Source organism: Spea bombifrons, chromosome 2 (assembly GCF_027358695.1).
Source record: "Spea bombifrons isolate aSpeBom1 chromosome 2, aSpeBom1.2.pri, whole genome shotgun sequence".
NCBI classification, from domain to species: domain Eukaryota; kingdom Metazoa; phylum Chordata; class Amphibia; order Anura; family Pelobatidae; genus Spea; species Spea bombifrons.
In genome coordinates this window covers 58,156,009-58,178,812 of record NC_071088.1, presented here as the reverse complement: position 1 = coordinate 58,178,812, position 22,804 = coordinate 58,156,009, and the positions used below count along the sequence as shown (strand labels likewise).

The 22,804-nt window shown below is 38.9% G+C and overlaps 2 protein-coding genes across 2 annotated transcripts in view; both read right to left on the bottom strand.

Moving 5' to 3' along the window:
• Nucleotides 1–11,111, bottom strand: part of PLEKHA6 (pleckstrin homology domain containing A6) — a 73,463-nt gene extending 62,352 nt beyond the window's left edge. Inside the window, exons 1-4 of the mRNA XM_053454349.1 lie at nt 11,048–11,111; nt 3,698–3,957; nt 2,876–2,952; nt 985–1,042 (exon numbers count right to left, since the gene is read on the bottom strand). Of these exons, the coding sequence (XP_053310324.1) occupies nt 985–1,042; nt 2,876–2,952; nt 3,698–3,780 (218 nt within the window). The 5' untranslated portion in view covers nt 3,781–3,957; nt 11,048–11,111. The remainder of the gene's footprint in view (nt 1–984; nt 1,043–2,875; nt 2,953–3,697; nt 3,958–11,047) is intronic.
• Nucleotides 11,112–17,616: 6,505 nt separating this feature from the next.
• On the bottom strand, nt 17,617–22,167 carry PPP1R15B (protein phosphatase 1 regulatory subunit 15B). Its single transcript, XM_053454359.1, has 2 exons — nt 20,799–22,167; nt 17,617–18,312 (listed from the first exon to the last, which is right to left on the bottom strand). The coding sequence occupies exons 1-2, from the start codon at nt 22,095–22,097 to the stop codon at nt 18,115–18,117; spliced, it is 1,497 nt and encodes a 498-aa protein (XP_053310334.1). The 5' UTR covers nt 22,098–22,167; the 3' UTR covers nt 17,617–18,114.
• Between the last annotated feature and the right edge of the window lie 637 nt (nt 22,168–22,804).

The following is a 22,804-nucleotide window of genomic DNA, read 5'->3' as shown; positions in this document are numbered from 1 at the left end:
TGATAAAGATGACAGATTGGGGAAAGGTGGAGAGAAAACAAGAAAGGGAGAGATAGTGAATAAGAGGGGAGAGATGGGGACAAAGGGTATAGATAAAGATAACGTAGAGAGATATAGATAAGGAAGCTGAGAGAAAGAAGAGAGATGAAGAGAAAGGTAAGAGATAATGAAAGATGAGAAGAGATCATGAGAAAGAGGGGAGATAATGCAAAAGGGGAAGATCGAAGAGAATGGGTGAGATAAATACAAAGGGAGAGATAAATAGACAAGGGAGATATAAATGGGGTACAAGAAAAGGGATGGATGAGCAAAAAAAGGGAAGAGATAATGAAAAAAGGGAGAAAATGATATAGGGGATAAGTTATGAGAAATGGGAGAGAAAGACTGTGTTTGGATGTTAGAGAAAGTATGTCTAAGGGCAAGCAAGGAAGATGCAAGGACAAGTGTAAAATATCTACAGAAACATTTTCTTGTTTTGTGATTAATATTTACATAGAAATCCCACTGTGCAATTCATTTATTAATACATTCAGTGCCAGACATGCTGGTATTGAACACAATGTCCTTCATTATCTGAAGGCTGTCATGTTGGGTAGTACAACACTGGCCTCTGAACATTCTGAACAAGAATTTTGGAAAGTGATAAAACATCTAGGCATAAAGATGGAACAAATGAACCATTATGTTACTCTTGCACAGCACACACCTGCATATATAGTCCGCCTGTTTACATTCCTATATCTCATAGGACTGAATGGTATTTTAATAATGTACAATAGTCTTCTGTTTATAGAATACATAGATTACATTTGAGATACTGTCAAACTCATGCATGACACACAGTGCTTGCTATATAGGCCAATACTAAAGCAAATCTCCATGTGCCAATTCCTGAGCCTCTAAACCTTGGTCCAACCCTCAAGTGACCTTTGTTCTGTAAAATTTTATCAGCAGCTCCATGAATGCCAGTAATGTTTCACTTACTTGATATAATACTCTGATCCCTGTGGTGTGAAGCCATATTCCCAGCCACGAGGCAAATCTGCAAAACACACATTATTGTAAACATGTTAAACCATGACCCTCAAATGACACTTATTCACAGACAGAGCTATAGATATTATAAGTAACTCAAACAGGCCACTGATTTGAGCAAAGGAATAAGGGACTATATACCTGCTAAAATAAGCAACAAGGAGATAAGAACACATGACATGTATAACGATCAAACAAAAACCCCTACACCCACCAAAAGCAATCTGGAAATTAAAAAAGCTTGTCAGATCCATGGAACACAACATCGTTTAACAAAGAAACCTTCTTCAAGGCTGCTAACACCACTGAAAATAAAGAAAGGGATTTTGCATTTGTAAAGACCTTAAAGCTTATTCTGTCATTCGTCTTACATTCAGTATGTACATTTTCCTACATGATGTATGTTTAAATCAACTCACTGTATTAACTTCTACCACGTCGGCCGTGGAGTGGTTCCACCTACGTACCACCCTCTTAATTAAGTAAAACTCCTTCACATTACACATTCCATCTACACTACATGACCGAAAGTATGCGGGCACCTGACCATCATACCTATGTGAGCTTATTGGACATCTCATTCCAAAAGCTTGGGCATTAATATGGAGTTGCCACTCCCCATCCTCTTTTATGACTATAACAACTTCCACTATTCCAGATAGTGAAGTTGATTCATTATTCCATCATTTCCACTGCTTCAGAGTCCAGTGACGGCATGTTTAACACCACTACAGCCAGCGCTTGGCATTGCAACATAATGAAAACCCATTTCGTGAAGCTTCCATGAAAACCCATTTCGTGAAGCTTCCATGAAAACCCATTTCGTGAAGCTTCCGACGCCCAGTACTTGTGCTTATGTTACTTCCAACATGTTTGAAACTCTGTAGTGAGCGATTTTTATGCGCTATATGCTTCAACAGCCCCACTCTGTGAATGTGTGGCCTACCACTTCATGGCTGAGCTGTTGTTACTCCTAGACACTTCCACTTCACAGTAATAGTACTTCCAGTGGACCGGGGCAGATCTAACAAGGCATAAATTTCACAAACTGACTTGTGGTAAAGGAGACATCCTATGACAGTGCCATGTTTAAAGTCACTGAGCTCTTCAGGACGACCCATTCTAATGTCATTGTGTGTCTCTGGAGATGGTTGTCTATGTGCTTGATTTTATACATTGATTAGCAATGGCTGTCACTGAAACACGTAAACTCAATAATTGACATTCATGGCATGTCTTGGGGTAGACGGGTTTAGAAAGCAATAAAAGGTATTGGTATTGAGGCATTCAGCAATACCAAAAACTGCTGCAGGGACCCCATCTGATCGCTCCCTGTAACAACAAAGTGCTGTAATGTTCAATACAGTGGTGGCCCCCTGCCATATACCCTCAAACACCAGAATCCCACCCAAGGACGCACTGTGACTCCCATCCAGCAAGGTAGCAGGTATCAAAGCTTCAAACTGAAAATTCCACACATACCAAATGTGGTGTTTTAGCCACCAAACAACCTGACAACCCTATGTATGGGTTGTATCACTGTACTCAGGAGATGGTGCTGAATACATATTGGAGTGTTGTTTAGCTGTGAAATATACGAGGAGCTGTAAATTAATATCTGAAGTACAAAGAAAACTCACATAATTGAAATACCAAGAATTTGAATTTACATTTAAGTCTTGTGTAATTCTGTTGGTTAAGTATGTTTTCTATGTTGTTGGGGAGGGAAAGGATTAGTCACCCAAACTAAGATGGAAAGCCACACTAACATATTGGGCAACCTTCTGTTAACAAATGCACCAAATAGCTCTAATATGAAATGTGGAAAAGTCCATCTCACCACTGCTGTTTATGTGTCCAGTCTGAAGAGTGTTTCCTGATTGTGGATGAGGCCACTGTGTGATCTCTTTTTCATCACTGCGTAGAGAATGTAACATGTGTTACTGCAAAACATCAATTCTTTACAAATAGAATATTATTACTTCCCTAACCGCATAGGAGCCTACTGGATTGTGGTGTCAACATCTTGACATCCTTATACTATGAATAGGCAACACAGTCAGTATCTTCTCTAGGGGCAGCTTGACTGGCTCTGTATATTGCATAGTTAAATCAGAGAGACATGTTTACCCGTTGCATTATGCAGGGCGTGCTCAGCATTTCTTTTTGGGGAAGTAAGTAGTGACAGTGCCCCTGTTCAACCTGTGCTGAGGAGCGGCCTGGTGATGTCATTAACAAAAGAAATGGGCTAATTAATGTACAAAAACAAATTGGGGCACTATTATGCTATACCCATTGAAATTACAACCCTCCTTCAAACTATATATCTCAGTCCAAAGGCTGCTAAATAATGCAGATTATATTTAAAGGCTGAGTGCAAAGCTTTTGGGTGTTTATATATATATAGCTACATTTTTGGCTAATAAAGACATTTAAATACCCATTTTAGCATGGAGTGCATTTTTCTAGTTCTTAAACTGGTATCTGCATCACATTTTATTGAATTTCACCACTTCCATTTTTTTCTTTTTCCAGTAGTTTTGGAAGGATGTATTATAAACAGTTTGAGTGGCTGCAGAAGTACAAGGGAGGTAATTAATCAAGAGCAGGAATACTGCAAGAGCCCGGTTACCCAGCAAAATATTTAGACTTGCTCACTCACTTAATGAAAAAAACTCTCCCGTCGCTCATCACTCCATAGGTCCAGTTATCGGGCAGGTCCAGCCACCCCATATCTTCAGACATGGCTGATACCTTTTATTAATGATGTAAAAAGCAGTCACCCACAGTCTTCATCTGAAGTCTCCTACTTGTGCGTTTGCCTACAGAAAGATTGTTCTATAGCCCCTTTTTAAGCAAGAGACTGGACTCTGAAGATCTCCTTTCTGGTCTGGATCACTGTAGACAACTCAGCGTGTCTGCCTAAAACAATAAAAATCCATTCTGTAGATTTCATTAAGCAAGGTTACATACATTAAAGTTCTTAGTTATGTTTATGTGATCCTACTCAATAAACAACACGTCACTAAAAGGTATTATAAATTCCTTTATATTAAACAAACACAGACTGTGTTTGATGACTTCTTTGAAGAAACATAACTTTAAAAGTCTCCAATTTTTCATACGCAATGCCTATAAAAAAACATATTCAGACCTTTCACGAATTATCTCATATTACTGGAACATTGGTTTTATTTTATTTTGTGACATGATAACAAAAAGAGTGCAAGCAGCAGTAAAGACAGGTGTTCATGAGATGTAGGTGGGAGAGGGGAGGGCAGCAATGTGAGCTGCATGGTTGAGGGGAGAGGGGTGCCTGTATGTATAGTTTTAAAGTCAATGTGTGTGAGTATACATGTATAGTATGTCTATAGCGTTAGATAGTGTGTGTATGTGTATTAGAATGTGCTGAGTGTTTGGGTGTGTCAGCACATGGTAATAGAGTGTGTGTTAGTGTTCTTTGTTTGCGTGGTGCGTTACTGTAAGATGTTAGTGTCTGAGGCTGAGCCTCAGACACTATTGTGTTAGCATACGTTTATGTTACCTTATTGGTGTTAGGGTGTGTATAATGTCAATATATGTGTTCGCATGTGTGTGGGTGTCAACATATGGTGCTAGCATGCATGTGTGTCAGCATGTAGTTGAGCCTAGGGGATTTAGGAGAGGGACATGAGGATAGGGGAAAGTGTGTGTAAGTTTATGGTGTGGATGTAACAAAAGGTTTACACATTAGTACAGTATGTGGGAGGGTTAGTTACGGGGGCATTGAATAAATAATGTGCCCAGACGGTGCTAACCCTAGGTTTACCCCTGCATGTGATAAACATAATGATTTTCACAATTAATAAATAACCCATGCCTATATATAGTAATATATTTATATTAACAGAAGGACTGTTTTTGCTTTTATTGTCGGGGGTACCTGTTCATATATAAAGGGCACTCCAGCCATCATAGGCACTTTAATCATATAATAGCAGAGTTATCCCTTTACATTTTCATGGTGTCCCCTTGCAAATTCTCTTTAGAATCACATTTTTAGAGCGAAATTTGGTAGTGCAGATCCATAGATTTAGGATATAAATTAATAAAGATAATTTATTTGTCAGGAAAAAACAACTGACGTTGAATGAATCTCTTGGGTAACAGCCATGCCAACTTTAATTAGCTTTAACCTACCAATGAAAAAGAAGAACCAGTGCTAGCTGGGCTCACGCATCAAAGAATGAAAGAGACCACTAAGGTAGGGTGACCAGGCGTCTCTGGTTTCCGGGTACAGTCCCCGGACAAATAATGTCCCCAGACATGTCCCCGGATGCAGGCCCGGATTAACATTCACTCCTGCAGGAGCACTACTGCTACCTACGGAAGTCTGCGAGCGGCACCAAGAGATCTGCAGTTCAGGTAAGGGGGTGGGGGAGGTGTATGAAAGAGTATGTGTGATTGAGGGAATGAATCAGTATCTGTGAATGAGTGAATGAATGAGTATCTGTAAATGAGTATATGAATGAGTGAATTAATGTTTGTGAATAAGTAAATAAATATATGTGTGTGATAGCACTGATATGTAAGTGGGTGGGGGCATGGCACAGAGAGGCTGTTTGAGGCTAGGATGCCACATGGAGGCGGTTTGAGGTTAGGCTGTTTGAGGACAAAGATGGTAAGCCCTATGCTTCCAATCTGGGTGTTAGTTTCTATGGATGCAATCTGGGTGCCAGGGCTGACATGATACTAAAGGGGAGGCAATATGCAAGGGTGTGGGGGCATTAATTCACAAGGGGGTGCTGGCTGGGGGCATCTCATAAATCAATACTAAAGGGGGGGCTGGGTGTTGGGATAAATATAGAATGTGGGGCTAGCTAGAGGCAATACACAACGGTGTGGGGGCATTAGGGTGACCACATTGGCCATGTTTTCCAGGACACATATCATTTTTACATATTGCTGACCAGCCCAGATAAAATGCTGCCCTGCAGTACGGGGACAGCATTTCATCTGGGCTGGTGGCATCAATACACAAGGAGGGCAGCTGGGACCATTACATAAATCAATACTAAAGGGAGGGGCAGGCAGGGGACATAAATACACATAGTACTGCCTATGGGTAATACACAAGGGGCAAAAACACAAAGCAATGTGGAAAATCCTTTTTTTTATTGTTGTAGCTTAGCCTGTGCGGATGTTGGTGCCGGTGTGGCAGAGCCTGTCCTGGTGTGTGTTTGGGTGTTGGTGTGGCAGAGCCTGTTCTGGTATGTAGAAATAAATTGAACCATTTATTTTTTACTTATCCAGAAATAAAACTCCCTCTTGAATTTGTAGTCACTTCAGAGGACAAAACTTTCTAGGCCCAGAAAATAGGTGAGAGGAATAGTAAAGGTGTTGTGTTATTAACTCTATTTCAATCTGCATATTTCATTGAAAAGGATTAATCGCACTAAATTGTGCCTTCAAGCGTCCCATGTATGATGACTTTTATTGCGTGTTTTAGGTATTTGTGAGTGTTTTTTAGGGATTGTACTCCCAATCCCACCACATAAAATTCTATTTTATACTATTTGCCTAGCATTGATGTCATCTCTATCCAGTACACATGAATGCCGAGGAGTTAAGATTATGTCTATTTTATTTATTTACCTGAAAAAGCCCAAAATCCTCAGCACCAGGCCCATGATGCTTTTTTTTAATCTCATGGGCAAAATGTGAGAAATAACGTATATATCATAAATCACTTCATAAACACATCCCAAATACAGTGCATATATAGTTTGAAGAAAATATGCTTATAAAATAGTTTTTTTTTACCATTTGCCAATTTAAAAAAAATCCCCAAATTTAATTTAAAAAATATGGTCACCTTGCACTAGGGCAAAAAGGGAACATGAGGTGAAATTTGGTTGGTAGGGGTGGCATATTGGTGGATTAGCAACAAAGTTTAGGTGATAAAGAATGGAATATAGTAGCCTGTCTGGAGTTGCTTCCTTTGCATTATATAGATCCAGCTAGATATCCCTACTGTCACTTCCTGGATTAGGGAGTGGGTGGATTGTAGTAGGTTAGCCCACCTGGGGTGGGTGCAACCTAGATGAGATGTTGATTAGTTTACAGTTTTGAGCACCATGTGTAGGACTCATAGTTGTTTAACTGGAAGTGTATGTCGGATGAACCATGTTGATGTAGTTTACGTTGGTGGTATTTGGCAGGACACAACTAGACTCTTAACTGTTTAGTGACCTTAAGACGTATTACATCCTATAAAACAGGCCCTAGATGACCAAGGACATACTAGTTCATCCTATGGTTTTTACCCCCGCAGAGATCAGGGTGTCATTCGACGGCCTTGTGTCTGCTCTGTCAGCACACGCTAGCATCGACAGTTTAGTGCTGACCAATCTAGTGTAACGGTGCTCGCCGGTTACACCGGTGTGAAGGAGAGTGGCTTAACAGAAGTTCAAGCATTTTTAGTGTCAGGACTGACATCGCCAGAAATAACATTGACAATAAAAAGGTTCACAAAGGGTCTATACAGATACCCCTGAGACCTCTGATGAGCCCTCCTGCTTTATTACCCTGCCTGCCTCACCTGAAGCCTATGTCATTCACACCTGACCTAATGACCAGGCCTATATCTGACCACTCCCCTGTTTGTTAGGTGCCTTTACATTAAGACTGCGATGACTTTACAGGCTGTGTAATCTGGCTCCTGATATCCTGTGATTAAACCTGCATTTACCTGACTAAAGAACCTGGTTCCATTGGAATTAAGATTACCAGACTCAACTACAGAAGCCTGTGTATCTTTATAAGAAGTCTTATTGGAACATCAACTCTGCTTCATTGATTCTGCTCGTCATAGTTACACCTGCTACAGATTCCAATACTCCAATAGCTCCAATATCTCTTGCACTTCAGCTATTAACTCTGGGGTACGAGAACTGTAATCATCGGTGTATATCTGCCTACCTGCTTTCATAAGCTATTGTTACTACAACAGCTCCAATTGGATTTTCTCATAGACTTCACGCTATGAACCTTCATGTTGGTTATCTTATGCTTTGAATTGTCTGCAACAAAAGATATAACTCACCTGCCTTGGATTAACTCATCTGTCTCTGGACTATTGTGTGCCTTATTTTCCTTTTGTACTTGGTTCTCATTATGAATAAAGACTAACAATCTGAATTAACCGTAAACCCCGATCTGAGACTCTTTCCTGACCTGATAACACTCCGATTAGCAGCAATATAGATCAAAGTGAAAAGGGGAAGAAACAGTGTTTCATCCTCTTTAAAAAAAAACATTTTAAACAAAAAAATATTAAAATTAATCAGTGGTATCTAATTTTGTGGAAGAAATCCTAATTAAAATAGTTTTTACTGTTTTTTGAGATATTATTCATAACTAATGACAGAGTATACAAAAAAGTGGTAGAAAGTGCAAGCCCTATCTGTCCATGGAAACCAATTTCTGTGGGTACATTAAACATGGAAAAGGGGAATGATGGTTGAACAAAGATATGCTAAATGTGGCAAAAATGCTCCAGTGGCTTGGAGGGGGAGAAACACCCGGTAACATAGGGGTTAAAGGCAGACATCCTCTTTACTTAGGGCTTGTTTCTACTTATCAAATTTTGGTATGTGACAGGAATTTAAATTGTTGAGTGAATTTATGTTTATGTAATATTTGAATTTAATGTTATTTTCCATTAACCCCTTAAACCCTTCTTTTACCGCGGCTGTTTTAACATTTCTGCTGTGTTTATTTATTTTTTCTTTCTCATTTAGCATACCCCCATACATTTAGGACAAGAAAGGCTTTCTTTTCCTAAATTGGAATTTTGGAATTTTGACATCTGGCCATCTTCCACCCATGTCCTATTTAGGACATATTTCAAGCTGGTCAATTTAATTTACCACAATCAAACCAGCACCATAAGTTGCGCTGCATCACACTACCCGAGCGGGTAAAAAATTTGTATTATTTTTTAAATTGTTTTGAAACTTACATGGATGGTTCTCCTTATGATGCCATGGTGACATCACTGGAGTCTTTATCATTTTTAAACCTTATTACATTTATTTATTTTTTAACTTTTTATAAATTTTAATATTTTTGGATTTTTTATTATATATATTTTATAGGCTCAATCCAGTACCTGTGATCAACCTGAAGGGGTAGCTCAGAGGTCTCAGGAGCCTCAATATCAAGGAATTTGGACAACCCCAGCTGTGTGAAAGTAGGGATAGTTGATCACTTCCTAAGCTCTTTGCAGCAGCCGTGGCACCTCCATCCTCAATATGGCAATTGTGATCTCTCCGGATAGTGATCACAGGGCCCCGCAGATATTTTTGTGTTGCTAAACACTTTGATATCGAGGCATTGTGCAATATCGTCTGAGCTAAGAAAGCGTTTTTTGATCCTTTACAGCATGTTTTTCTGCGATGTGCCAGGCATGTCAGGGGTTAAATATTAAACATGTTGCAGTGTTTAGTAAAATGCTGCAGCCTCTACAGTCCAACACCTGCCACTATGGATTTATTTTAATGAGTTTCATTAATTTCAAAATCTTTAGTCAAAGGCAGTCACCTAAAAAGGATGTAGCCATAAAAATAAAGATACTTGCAGCACCAATATGCTTTTGTATTTTAGGAGCAATGCAGAGTATCCAAGAAGCTGGGCCACAGTGCATGCCACACGGTTTAGGCACTCAAAGGTTAAACATATAAAGACCTTTATGTGAATCCCTTAAATAGCATAGATTAACTGAAGATCACTGTTGAGATAAAATCTCCACCTAAAGGATTTGCTCTCAAGAAGAAAAAACACAAAAATGTTGACAATTACAGATTACGAATATGCATTTAGCTTTTGATTGCTATGGTTAATATCGCCACATATAATAATACCCTCAGTTTTAAGATATGGCTTTGGAATAGTCAAACTCATTTTATAATTTCAACAGTAATAATAATTCTTATTAATAATAATCTGTCCTTGGTAATTCACTAAGGATGAAGGCGTAGATCACTTCCGTGGAGTTGATACATTAAGTTTTACATTTGTTATATGTGTTTTACAGAGGTCACAATTTAAAAAAAGAAGTGAGCTGAACTAAATAACGTAAAGAAAATGTACTGATGTAAAATCATATACAAAATAAGACTAGTGATTTACAGAAGTAATGCTTTGACTTCCTACAGAAAAGATGACAGTAATTGTGCTTGAATTCTCACAACAGTGTATAAATAATATAGAACAGCAATTACAGTGCTGCTACCACAACATGGGTCTGAAAGTCACAACAATGGTAGAAAGGTATACCAGATTGAGTATAGGGGATTTTTGTAGAATGGACTTAAAATTGATGCGGACACAAATAAACCCTATTGCACAAAATAAAAGCAATATAAAGCAGGAATTATTGAAGTTTAAATGAAATTGTGTTAAAAGTACATGGCACCTAAAGCGGTTTTCTATAATCTATATTATATGTATTATGCACAAAAGATGACATGCACCACTACAGATACAGTTTCTGAAAATTATGAATCCTGCCACGAGGTTAACTAACATCAAATTATACGATTACCCTGTAATTTATTACGTATATTAAGATTTTTACCCCAATAAGAACCTTACAGGGGCGTCCACAAGTAAAACAGTGTTTTACACTAAACCAGGGGTTTGGGTTAAAAAATTTCAATATACTGTCTCGTTATACCCACTTAGTTCCTTTCTCTGCTAGAAGGGATGGATAAAATGAATCCATTACTAAACATTTAAATTACTGACATTACTTGAATGTCATCCCGTCATTAGGGAGGCCAACTCTCTTTATAATATATTGTGGAATTGGGGAACTTTCATCCCAGTGGGAATCTATCCAAACAAAATACTGCGTACAGTAATTGGTTAGAAGATAAAAGTTATCATAAACATATAACCTCTTCCTTCTAAATGTTGTTCTGAATGTCCCTTTAAAATACAAGGAATATTTTGAATGTTTCCTACTTACCGGGCCATCAAAACAATATAGTAGGGAAATGTTTGGTGCCAAGTTGTCTGCAGTCTCATATTTTTTACACTGTGAAAGGTTTTGCGGCTAGCATAGTTCTAACTAGTTATTTTGCACCTGGGGCAAATTCCTAGAGTTTCCACCCCTATTGACAAAACACATACATAAACCTATGTTATGCGCAGTAACCTAGACATATGTAGATCTCTAAATAGATCACAAAATTATACGCCAGTATTTCGGCTAAAAAAGGCAGAAAAATATAGTTGAAATATTAGGGGAGGTAGAAGCCCCTAGAACAGATAGACTGAAACATAGCTTAGTTTCCATGTCTGGTACCTGGGTAGAGAGATGAAGCGTCCTCCTTAGATGAGAAAGTATCCGATGAATATCTAGTCATGGAAGTATACCGATCAGAAATTTGGTAATGAAAGAGCTGTGTGTGACCACAATCTGTGTGTATAGGGTGTGAGTCATGGATGCCCTATTTGTCACACAGAGGTGACAGGCATACCTTATCCTACACCTTTCCAAGACACTCCTCCCATCTTAATTACAGGCTTCTGCCTTTCTTCAAAATTCCCTCCACCCTTGGCCCTGATATTCTGGATTTTATTTCCAGGTCATTACAAACATGGAGGAGGTTAATGACCTGTATTAGATTTTTATAAGAACAGTGGATTTTGATATCACATAAACCTTGTCATTTGACACATTTCCAACTATTTTATTATGTATTTTTTTATAATATCAGCATTGTTGTGACTTTTGAGAAAAGTCATCTATTGCTCCAGATTTAGTAAAACACAATCATATTTTAATTCTCAATGCCCACGGAAAAAGCTCTCCGGCTGAGGAATCCACATGTTAGTACTGCAGCAGCACAGGAATGAATCTCTAATGACATGCTTCAATTAAACACCCTTCGGGTTCGTGCAGGATAGGAATTCAAAATCAGCAGTAAAGCAGTTCTGCCACATTCCTGACAGTCATACATCGCCCCCTTGCGTTTGCCAGTGTGTACTACATGTTAGAGACAGTACAGACTTTCCCTACTAGCTGCAGGATGGTATTTTTGCACGGTACACCGTACATCATAACCACCAAGCCATTAAATAGGCCTATTTTTATACAGTCAACTTGTTGTAAGAACACCTTTTTTCGCTATTATAGCTGTTTTACTGTTTTTTTGTTGCAAATGTATATTGTTATTGCATATTGCAATGAACTTGTGTAGAATAGTATCTAATAATGATACAGTAAACAAAACGTATTTAAAACATCTATTGACTATAAATAAGCCGTTAAAAAAAATACTGGTGACAAGCAGAAATAACAAAAAATGTTTAAAACAAAGGTGTTGATTAAGGAATCCTTAGGATACCAGTTCTGACACCAAGGCTGTGGAAAGTCTTTGAAATATGGGATAGTTTGTTAAACTTGAGTCAAACAATTCTCCCCATCTCCAAATTCTATGACAAGTGGCTGGCTTTAGAGTGGGTTGTGATTTGATTAGGTAACATTAAACATAATAAATAGTGACGCTCATAATTATTATATTTAACTTCAACGGAATGTAAAGTGTAGGGTGTAGAGTTTACTCATGCTAATAGTTGCGCGCTTCCTGGTATGTACAGATGCTAGGTGTTGCATAATGTTTAATTGAATTATTTTAATTATTATTATTTATTGGTTTATACAAATAATAGTAATAGTAAAAAATAGTTGCACCTTTACTGGTATGTACAACCGATGTTAGTTGCACAATCTTTATTTCAATCATTTTGTGCTATTATTACCATTTATTGATTTATATAAACAGTAGTAAAAGTAATTTGCGTTTGTCCTGGTATGTACAGCAGATGTTAGCTGTTGCACAATGTTTACTTCAATTATTTTTTACTAGAGCGATATTTTGAGATGTTGTATAGTTATATTAATAATCTTGCAATTAACTAACCGGAAGGTAGTAACCATCTTGGTATTTGCTTGAATGTCCAGTTTTGGGAAATAAGTCCCTAAACACATCAGATGGTACAGTAGCCGCACCACATATTTGTGACGTGTGTGCATATGTGCCCCCAACTTTACAGAACGTGCCACACTGGCTTCAGAATTCCTTGATCGGAAATAGGACTCTTCATAAATTGCATCCTTTTCTTCTGAGGACAGGTCTTCATAAGGAAAACGGATGAAGGCTCCCCTAAAGACATCCGGGTGATTTGCAGCAGAATGTTAAGGCTGAGAAGTGGCCACTATAGCTTGAATATGGAGGAATGTAGACGGTTAACTCAAAATTTTAACCACTGTATTTCATTCCTTTAAGAATCCTGATGGGTATTCTTGCAGATGGAGCAGGCAGAATGCTTAGCCATGGCAGATGCTTGACGTGGAATCCTGCAGGCTTAATCTACATCTTTAAAATAAGTAGCTAACGTCATGCACAAGAAAACAAAATATGACAGAAAATTGTTTCAAAAATGTGCAAAATCATAGCGTACGCGGGCATTAGCAAAAATAAAAATGCAGAAAAAATTGATATGGAGACACAAGGACATGCGTGTACTCCTGACTGCAGCACGACCAGCAAAAACAGGGTGAAGTAAAAAACCCAAACATTTGTGCATGCATAGAAGCTGAAAAACCACACGCACAGATTTAACCAGACTAAATAGGGAAGCGACATAGCTTCATTCTATAATGAAGCAGATGTACAGTTCTCACCAGGAAACCAGATAAGAGGTGAAGGTTACCTATCTGCTAAGGCAGGAAAAGACACATGGGTGAAGAGGAATAGAAGGGTTGTATTGATTTTTTTTGCCCTAACTGAATGGGGTTAGGAGTCTCTAACCTGTCACTGCTGCCATGGATGGCAAGAGAAAGGTCATTAACGTTAAAATAGAATCACACCTTTTCTGAAATCTAAGCCAACTGAAGACATTGTGCACCTGTGTCTAGGGGTACTTTCTGTAAAGGGAACCAGACCAATATAACATTCTTACTGCCATATTCTTTAATTGGAAAAGGGAATTAAGATGCCCTCTGACAGTGGACACTGGGATCAGGTTATCTTACATACCAATAAATTGTTTAGCTGCACTACTCATCTGAAGTCTCTAAAAATGGGTTATTAAGGTGGTGCCTCGTTCCCTCTATCACACTTACCATTTTCTGGAGAAATACTTTTTTTTTTTTTTTTTTTAATATGGCATTGTAAAGACAGCCAACCACAAGGAATAATGGAGTGTTTGCATAAAAAAATTCAAGATGTTTATGACAAAACATGAGCATACTGGGCAAATTACTAACACCTTACCTCTTTATGATATGGGTTTAGGTCCAGGGCAGATGTGTACTGGTGTTCATATTCAAATAGCTTAGCGCAAAGTCTTTTTTTGTTGACACTAGACTTGTGCGTTCACATTGGTACAAATTTTAATAAAATGTTGTCAATTCATATAAATGTCCAAAGACGAGGACTCCAACTAAACGAAAACGAAGCAGAGAGCTTTGAAATTTTGTTTGCATTTCGTTGGTCTTTACATTCACTCAGACACTCTTACCTCAGTCTCCCTACCTTCTCCACTGACTTCTTCCGGGGGTATATAAGTTAAAAACGTTTAACATAACTTACTGTGAAAAAGTCGTTTATATATATATATATATATATATATATATATATATATAATAACCAAGTCCGAAAAGGTTTATCGTCTCTATAGAATCTAAGGCCGGTAAAGGAGACAAGCACAACTACAGAGTGTCTTCAATTGCAAAAGTGCCTTGTTACGTTTCAAGAAACAAACTAGTCAGGTAGTTTCTGATGCGATACTTGTTGCCATAAAATAAACATAACTACTGCAGCCGGTGCTTCAAAAAAGGTCAGTTAGCCTTCCATCGATGCTTTCATCCAACTACTCATTTGCAATCTGTATTAATATCAACCACGTCTCTCTCTTCCAGGTATGATTATCTTAGTGCATTTGATCCAACCCTGAACCCCTCATCTCCTGCTATGAGAACTTGTTTTCACCTCGTATGTCTCTATCCTACCTGTCACCATACCCTGCTAACTTCAAAGGGTTAACTTTGGCACACTCGTTTAGCTTTCTTGCAATAGTTGAGGTGTGAAACATCTGCATCCTATATGAAATCCCCTTATCTGACCACTTGTGAGGTAGCCCTATAAAATTCCTAAGCTTCACTTGGAAACAAAGCTGCAGGGGCCTCATCCCCAATGGACACCTTTTAAACAGAAAGAAGAGTTACAACGGAGCTAAACTGCAACACCATCATCCCGTGCTATCCTCAGGTAACCCAATCACCCTAATCCCACCTAAGTTTTTACTTTTCCCCTACCCCTTAAATATATCTTAACCCCCTTTCCACCTACACAGTACACATCTCTTGATCCCTTCTGCCATCACCCTACCTCAGCTAACATGCCATTCTCTCCTTTTCTCATAGCTTCCCCACCACTAACCACTCAGGTGAAGGCATCCCCATCATAGTTTTAGATTTTTTATTATTATTGTGATATTATAATTATTCCGAGTGTAACAACGGTACACTGCTGGCACTATATAAAATATATGCAATGTAGAGTTCCCATTTTGTCTTCTAAAGTCCACCTCATTGAAAGTACAACCCATGTATATATATATATATATTTATTTTTTTTGTTTGTTTTTGAGGGGGGGGTTTGAACAGGAGACAGACATACTACAAATACACGAATACTAAGCTCTTGCAGAGGTTTATTAAATAAGAATTATTTTTACAAAGAAATATCTTTAACACTTTTTTGTAAAGTTTCTCTTGCAAAATATAAAAAAATAGGGATTTAATTTCATTTTTCTAAATATGCACTGCTTGATCCTGAAGGGATATACAGAGGATGTGGGCTACGATAGCTAGTGGCCAATGACGCAAAGTCAATGTATACACATAAAACTTATACTGAGCTTATGTTTATGTCATACTTTCCTGCTGCATTAACACTAAAGGAAACAGTGTATTAAAGAGATACATTTAAAACAAGTAACTCCTACATTTGCATGGAATCGACCCTGTAAACCCGGAACCATGAATGTAGGCAACCGTTAAGGAAGAGACACGAGAACACAAATAGAAAGCTAGAACAGTTTTGTTTTTTTAACTTTAGGTTGGTATTTTTATTTGTATATCCGAATTACTTGCTACTGAATAGATGGAAGAAAAAAAACACAAACCACAGCTTGATACTATATATACATACACATCTATTGCCAAATCACCAATGTACATTAGTTACATAAAAATACAGTTGCATCTAGGCAACATGATAGTTTGTCATAGATGAACAAAACCTTCAAGGCGCATTTTTTTTTTTTTATGAAATGTGAAGTTCTGGTAAGTGTAACCAAGTAGTATAAAGTGCTCCAAACAGTGCAGTTAAAAGGATGTTCTGCAAGGCAGTTCTATCCTACTATAGGTTTTCATAACACAGGACAAAGTGCCCGGCCACAAGGTTTGTCCATACAGCCATGACGGTTTCACTGTTTAGGAAATCTAACATCTGGTGGAGCTCCTGTACTTCATCTATGAGAAACTAATGGTGCAACACATGCAGAGCTGACCCATTCAAGAGTAAAAGATAGCCCCGCCAACTTGTTTTTCCAACCAGCTGTATCCTTAAATGCAGACTCTTAGAACCCGAGGGCCAATTCTGCATGGCTAAATACAACTATCCCGGGCCAATATGGCATGCATTCTTTTGCACAATAGACATGTTTATATATATTATACACATGTACATATAGACATCTGTGTGTAAAATAACCTGCTGTGGAAAGGGGATAATCTAATTTCCATTAGCGAGTCTGTCCCCACTGTTTGATTATCAAGCACATATCCTCCAAAGATATTTGCATGGCAAACAGAACTGGCTTGTATTCAGTAAACAAGTTTGTACGCAACAGCTGCTAGATTACCGTGCATACAAGTCTCAAGGGTTGATATGTTATATAAAATTAAAATTGATTAGATTTTTTTTACTTGTGACTTAAAAAGTACAGTTAAATGTAACTCTACTATGTTTTGCCTTTTCATATTTGTCCCATCTATGCAAAGAATGCATATTTAGGATTGCCTGATCAGCCGCTTTTAACAGGACACTTAAGCATTCTACACGGTGCAGGCAAACCTACAACAAATACTGTTTGCCAGTAAGTAGAATTGTTGCCATGATATTAAGGCAATATAAAATCTATGTACTGCCATTCGGAATACAACAGAATAAAATAAATAGGGTCTTCAGTTTTATAGGAAGGCTCTAGGCTTAAATCTCCTTTTCACTCGGATACTTTGGGCACTTTGACAGGGAAGTGTGAAATCAAAAAGGGTATAAAGCATATAGATGCATAGAGTTTAATCTGGCATCAATGAGACACTTTAAATGGCGATCACTGCTTTAAATTATAAAAATATAAGTCTGGCTTTAATTTGCGTTGCGAAAAGTGTAAAGCACCACTGGTTTGCGGACTACAAAAATAAAAATAGATTTTCTTCTAATATGGCTCCCTTTCTTCCCAAAATGTGCCTTTTAGCTACTTAAATATTAAATTTACTATCATAAATAATTAAAAATCAAACTAACCTAACATCCCAAACCTAGGAATCGTATTTAAATCAAGACACGGTAAGCAATACACAGTTCAGGCTTCTCTGTTTTAGATTCAGAGAGTAGCCTGATATACAGTGTATAATTTTAACTGTAATTGCCATGCTTTCAAATTTAGAAGCAATGCAGGGTTCATAGATTACATGACAGATTTGTACAGAATAGTGAAGCATCAGAAGGTGCTATTTTGGAAAGCAAAGAAAAAGTAGTAACATTGCCATGACCGACATTACAGTTCGTAAACTTAAAGTGCCTGAAGTAAAACGGGCAATTCTTCCATTTCTGGCTGCTGGAGGAATATACGTTTACTCCTTCCCTCTACGCAGAGATTTCAGAACGAGATGTAAAATTTTTAAAATGGCAGAAGGGAAAAAACTTCTGCAAGGAGCCTAATGATTACGGTCTGCTAACTACCCCATGTCTCTCTCATACTGTCCCAAATTTTTTGTCTGTGATCTGAGGTCAAGCAGTGTCCAATCACAGCTTCTGTTTCTTGTATGCGCCTCTGGAATCTGCATCGATCCCTGGCAAATTCCTCCCAGGGGCCTTTCCGGTCCTCTTCGCTGCACACGTTGTATACAGTAACTTCATCGTTGAAGGTCACCTATAAAAGACAACATACATGGTGAGAGAAGTAAGACCAAAAGATGCATTTCAAACATGTTAACATCACACAGCCCCACAGGTGACAGGATTAGTAATTCTACAGCAAATGCCGATTATGTATTGCACAGTCAGACTCTAGTCATAGGAGTCCTCTGTAGGCTTCATAGTCGTGTATACCTGTGAGTTGCTTCATTTTCAGGGGAGTTGCTCTTATAAGAAAACTACATTATCTTTTCCATCAAGTTGTTGGAGAGGCCTCAAAATTGCAGCGTCACGCAACAGCTTGTTTAGGAGGATAAGCTTAACTGTTCAAAATAATGCTGACTAAACCATGCTGTACCAATCTGCAGTCATCCACTCCCGATATTAAAAAGCTCAAGCGACGCTCCAATCAAACCAGGCAGTAACCTACAATGCATAACATCTTCGGACAGCCACAGGTTTTGGGAGATAGTGGATGGGAGGTGTACTGCAACAGATGGCCAGCCAGGGAGAACACACACTTAACACTTTTCACTAATTTCAGCAACAATGCCCCCTACTGCCATTACAGTACACCTTAGTGCAGATACTGTAGGTACCTTCGCTCACATCCCTTAAGGCTTAGGTTTGACATATTTCTTACTACTCGTAACACACCTCTGTTGACTTTGCATTTTTCCCTTTTGCATGCAGAGCGCTATATCCCTGCGGAGTTCCATGTCTGTCCTATAGTTACATCAGCCTTCTCCCACCGTGGGTTTTCGGTTTCAGTCCTTTGCATCAGTCTGTGGTTTACCTCTTGGGACATTATTACCAGGGACTCTGTATCACGGCTTCTAGAGTTACAATAATAACTACTTGGCACCAGAGTTGCTTCCACCGAGAACAATTCCAAGCCGTCAATGGCTAAACATGGCCTACCAATTGTCAACAATGTTCAGAGGACTTTATTGTATCTCAGAGAGCCTAACCCCATGCCCACTTAAATGGTCAGGGCAACGTATATGGCTTCAAACAGCAAAATTAAACATAATGCACACAACTGATCACCAATTTAGAGAAAGTCAGGGTTTCAAATACATTTAAGGGATGCGTAAGCGTGATTTATATTGTGAGAATCTCCTCTGGTAAATTCCATTTTCTGAATTGAACTACAATTAGCATTATGCCAAAACACATGAGTATCTGTCACAAGACCAACTGCTCATAAAAGCTCCAAACATCATGACGGATGCTGGTTTCACCAAAAGAAATCTGCTCCTTCAGCAAGACTAAAAAGAGCTGCCATTAGTATAATGACAGCCCTATTACACATACACTAAATAAAATGTAGCAATATTGTGATTGTATAATACTGTGAAAAACTGGTTTAAGCTAAAAAACATCCGTGAGTCACAGTCTGGCATCTGGAATAAAGAATATGCCTATAGCTGGTTTAGGATCTCATGTTACCCCTGTCACCAAAATGTGTCAAAGCAAAAAAAAAAACAAAAAAAAAAAAGAAGGTTACTAACGACTTAAAACTCATCAAAAAAAAACAAAACCTAAAATATCCACTATATTAACAAGGCTTGTTATAACGAGTTCAATTGCTTTATTTTTTTAACACTATTTTACACTATGGAGAAGGATTGCTTTAAATTATGCATAGCGCCAAATACATTTTGTGACAAGGCAACATGCATAAACTTACGTTAAATTAAAAAAAAACGAAGCAACGTCCCTGTTAAAAGTAACAATTCCACTGATTAGGTAACATCGTTAGATAAGGGCTCATAAAGAAGAACATATGGGCAGGTCCCACGGTCACACAAGTCATTCTGTCATACCCTTTCAATGTATGTATGGTAAGAATTGCAACATAAATAAAAAAGTATTTCTTCATTTAACATTTTGTCTAGAATTAGGAAAAATAGAAACTATGTGCTTACCGTTCTGTTAATGTTTCACCTACTATGGCAGATGAGTCAAACATATGTTACAAATGCCATCACCACCAAGCCTAAACCTCATTTTAACTAACCTTCGTCATAAAAATATAATTAGCACTATTAGCCACAAGACTAAACAAGAAATGTCTTAGCACTAAGACAAATATAGCGGATTGGAATGTCCTCAAAGTTATTCACAATCCATCAATTTGTGGCATACTTTACGCTCAGTCACCTGAATGCTTAGGCTTTCATGCCACTGACACACATACAATTTAACCCACGTGATAATTCACATTTTGGAACATTATGCCACACATCAAGAGGGTCCTCGAGCTGCATGCTGTATAGTAGATGAATATTTAACACATAAAGAATAGGATATAAGCAAACAATGCTACATGGCTAGAATTGGATAATAATTCTTAGCTTGCTCATTAGGTATTACAACTGTGTGACTGCTAACTGCTGCATGCAAGACCTGCATACTGGCATTTTCATTGCATTGATACATTTTTTCTAACATCAATATAACCTATTCCAACCAAATGACTTGAAAGGTTATGCATACCTTTTTCTGCGGAGGATTGGCACTATTAGCGTCCACTTGCTGGACATGCTTGTTATCAGTCTGCGGAAACATGGAGACATCAGCGTGACAAAAACTTGACAGCGTGCTGTTCTGGGGGCTTGCAGAGGTAAGTTCTGTGTATTTGCTAATGGTTTCTGTGTTGTGATTCTTTTTCACGAAAGACTGAACGGAGGCCTTAAAGCATAAAGGATTATAAGGGTCATCAAAGTTGTTGAAAGCGTTCCAAAGTTTGAGATTCTCCTCTTCATCTGCACTATATTCATCCTCACTGTCACTTGCAGACAGAGCATCACTGTCACACCATGACTCCTGATCAGATGGGATGTCCTCGTTTTCCACTGCCAGGTGGGATACTTCCTCTGCTGCAGCACCTGTATGCAATATGGCAGTGAAGTTTTGAGGGTTATAGGGGTCCATTGTGTAAAAGGAATTCCAGAGTTCCACTCCTTCTGCATCTTGATCCTCGCAATCTGTTTCAGACACTGACCCTTCACTGTCAAAGCCATCATCATCATCCTCAGCAGCTACAGAGTGTTCACTGTCAGAGCAAGAGCTTTTATCATCCTCATCACTGGATACTGTCCCCAAAATATATCTGATATGCTGGTTGGCACATACAGGACGGGTAAAAACAGGTAGTTCTTCGAGATCAGAATCATCCCCATCACAATCACTAGAATTGGATAGCTCTGTTGTGCTTGCACAAGGATTTTGATGTTCATAGTCTGCCACAATTGTGCATGACTGGTGGATTGGAATATTCTCACAATTAATATTTGACCAATCTTCCAAGCTAAAGTACCCTTGGTCTTGGTCTGGGCTAGGCTGATCCTTTACCAGACCACTTCCTGCAAGATCTTGATTGTGTAACAGAACTGACAACCGGGGGCAACTTTTAAGCTCCTTGTATGTTTCTAGTTCACCAGCTTCTAAAATATTAGGCAGCAATGGTTTGTGTGTCATCTCTTGTAGGGTTCCAGGATGGTGAGGCACTGAAGTCTCCACACTTTGGTCATATGCTGGCAGCTCAGAATACTGCTCCCAGTCACAAGAAAGTGGGTCTTTATTACAGTTATATTGTTTTGGGACCTCTTTCTGACACTTAGAATTTTCTGTCGGTTGCTCGTGCTGGTGTTGTTGGTCTATTACATGTTTAACACCATCTGAAGCCTGGTTCTGCTGCAGGAACCAGAGCCTTTTATCACGAATATGTTGAACCTCAACCGTAGATTTACTTCCACAAGAGATTTCAGAAAAAGAATCTTCAATGTGCAGCATGTCTTCATTTCCAGATGAAACCCAGGTAAACAGACCAGCTGGGCCTGCACCGAGAATGCACGACACTATGCCGAAGTTAGGTAGATGGGAGCCGTTCATTTCACTGCGCGTTATGTATACATTCCGATCATGAAATTGTGGGTCAAGGTTAAAAGCAGACAGCGAAGCTTTTAAACAGCCATCACTTTCCTCTATAGGAGGGCCCTCAAAATCCTTGCAGGAACCCACACCTGGCTCCCATATCTCTTGCATGGTTACCTTTTGCCGGGAGCGATCTTCACAAGAGGTTTTCCATGCATTCTGACCTTTGCTTCCAGACACAAAACCCAAGGAACTAAGCAGTTCTTCCTCCCATGAACTCTGTGCTGAGGATGGGACCACCAGCTCCTTCCAAGGGCCAAGATCCTCAAGACATTCCTCCAGCTCCTCCCAGGGCCCTGGACCCAAACCTTTCAACATCTCGGGGAACTCCGTGGCAGATACCTGCCTATGAACAATCCATCCAGGGGTCAGGAAGGAAGAGATGGAGGTGCCCCATGCTCCCGTCAGGTAAGACCAAGCTGCCCCTACCAGCTGGAAGAGGCGGTACTGGAGCAGGCCGTGCAGGAAGCGGCCTACTAGCGCCCGGAGCCCCCGCGAGGAGACCGTGTCTCGGTCAGCAGACATCAGGCTGGATCTACACACCGGAGAGATTTGAAGATTCGGAT

Coding starts and splice junctions, on each gene's coding strand:
- PPP1R15B (XM_053454359.1), bottom strand. CDS start 22,097: ATGCTGCACATTGAAGATTCTTTTTCTGAAATCTCTTGTGGAAGTAAA. Junction 18,313..20,798: donor CCAATCCTCCGCAGAAAAAG/GTATGCATAACC, acceptor TGTCTTTTATAG/GTGACCTTCAACGATGAAGT.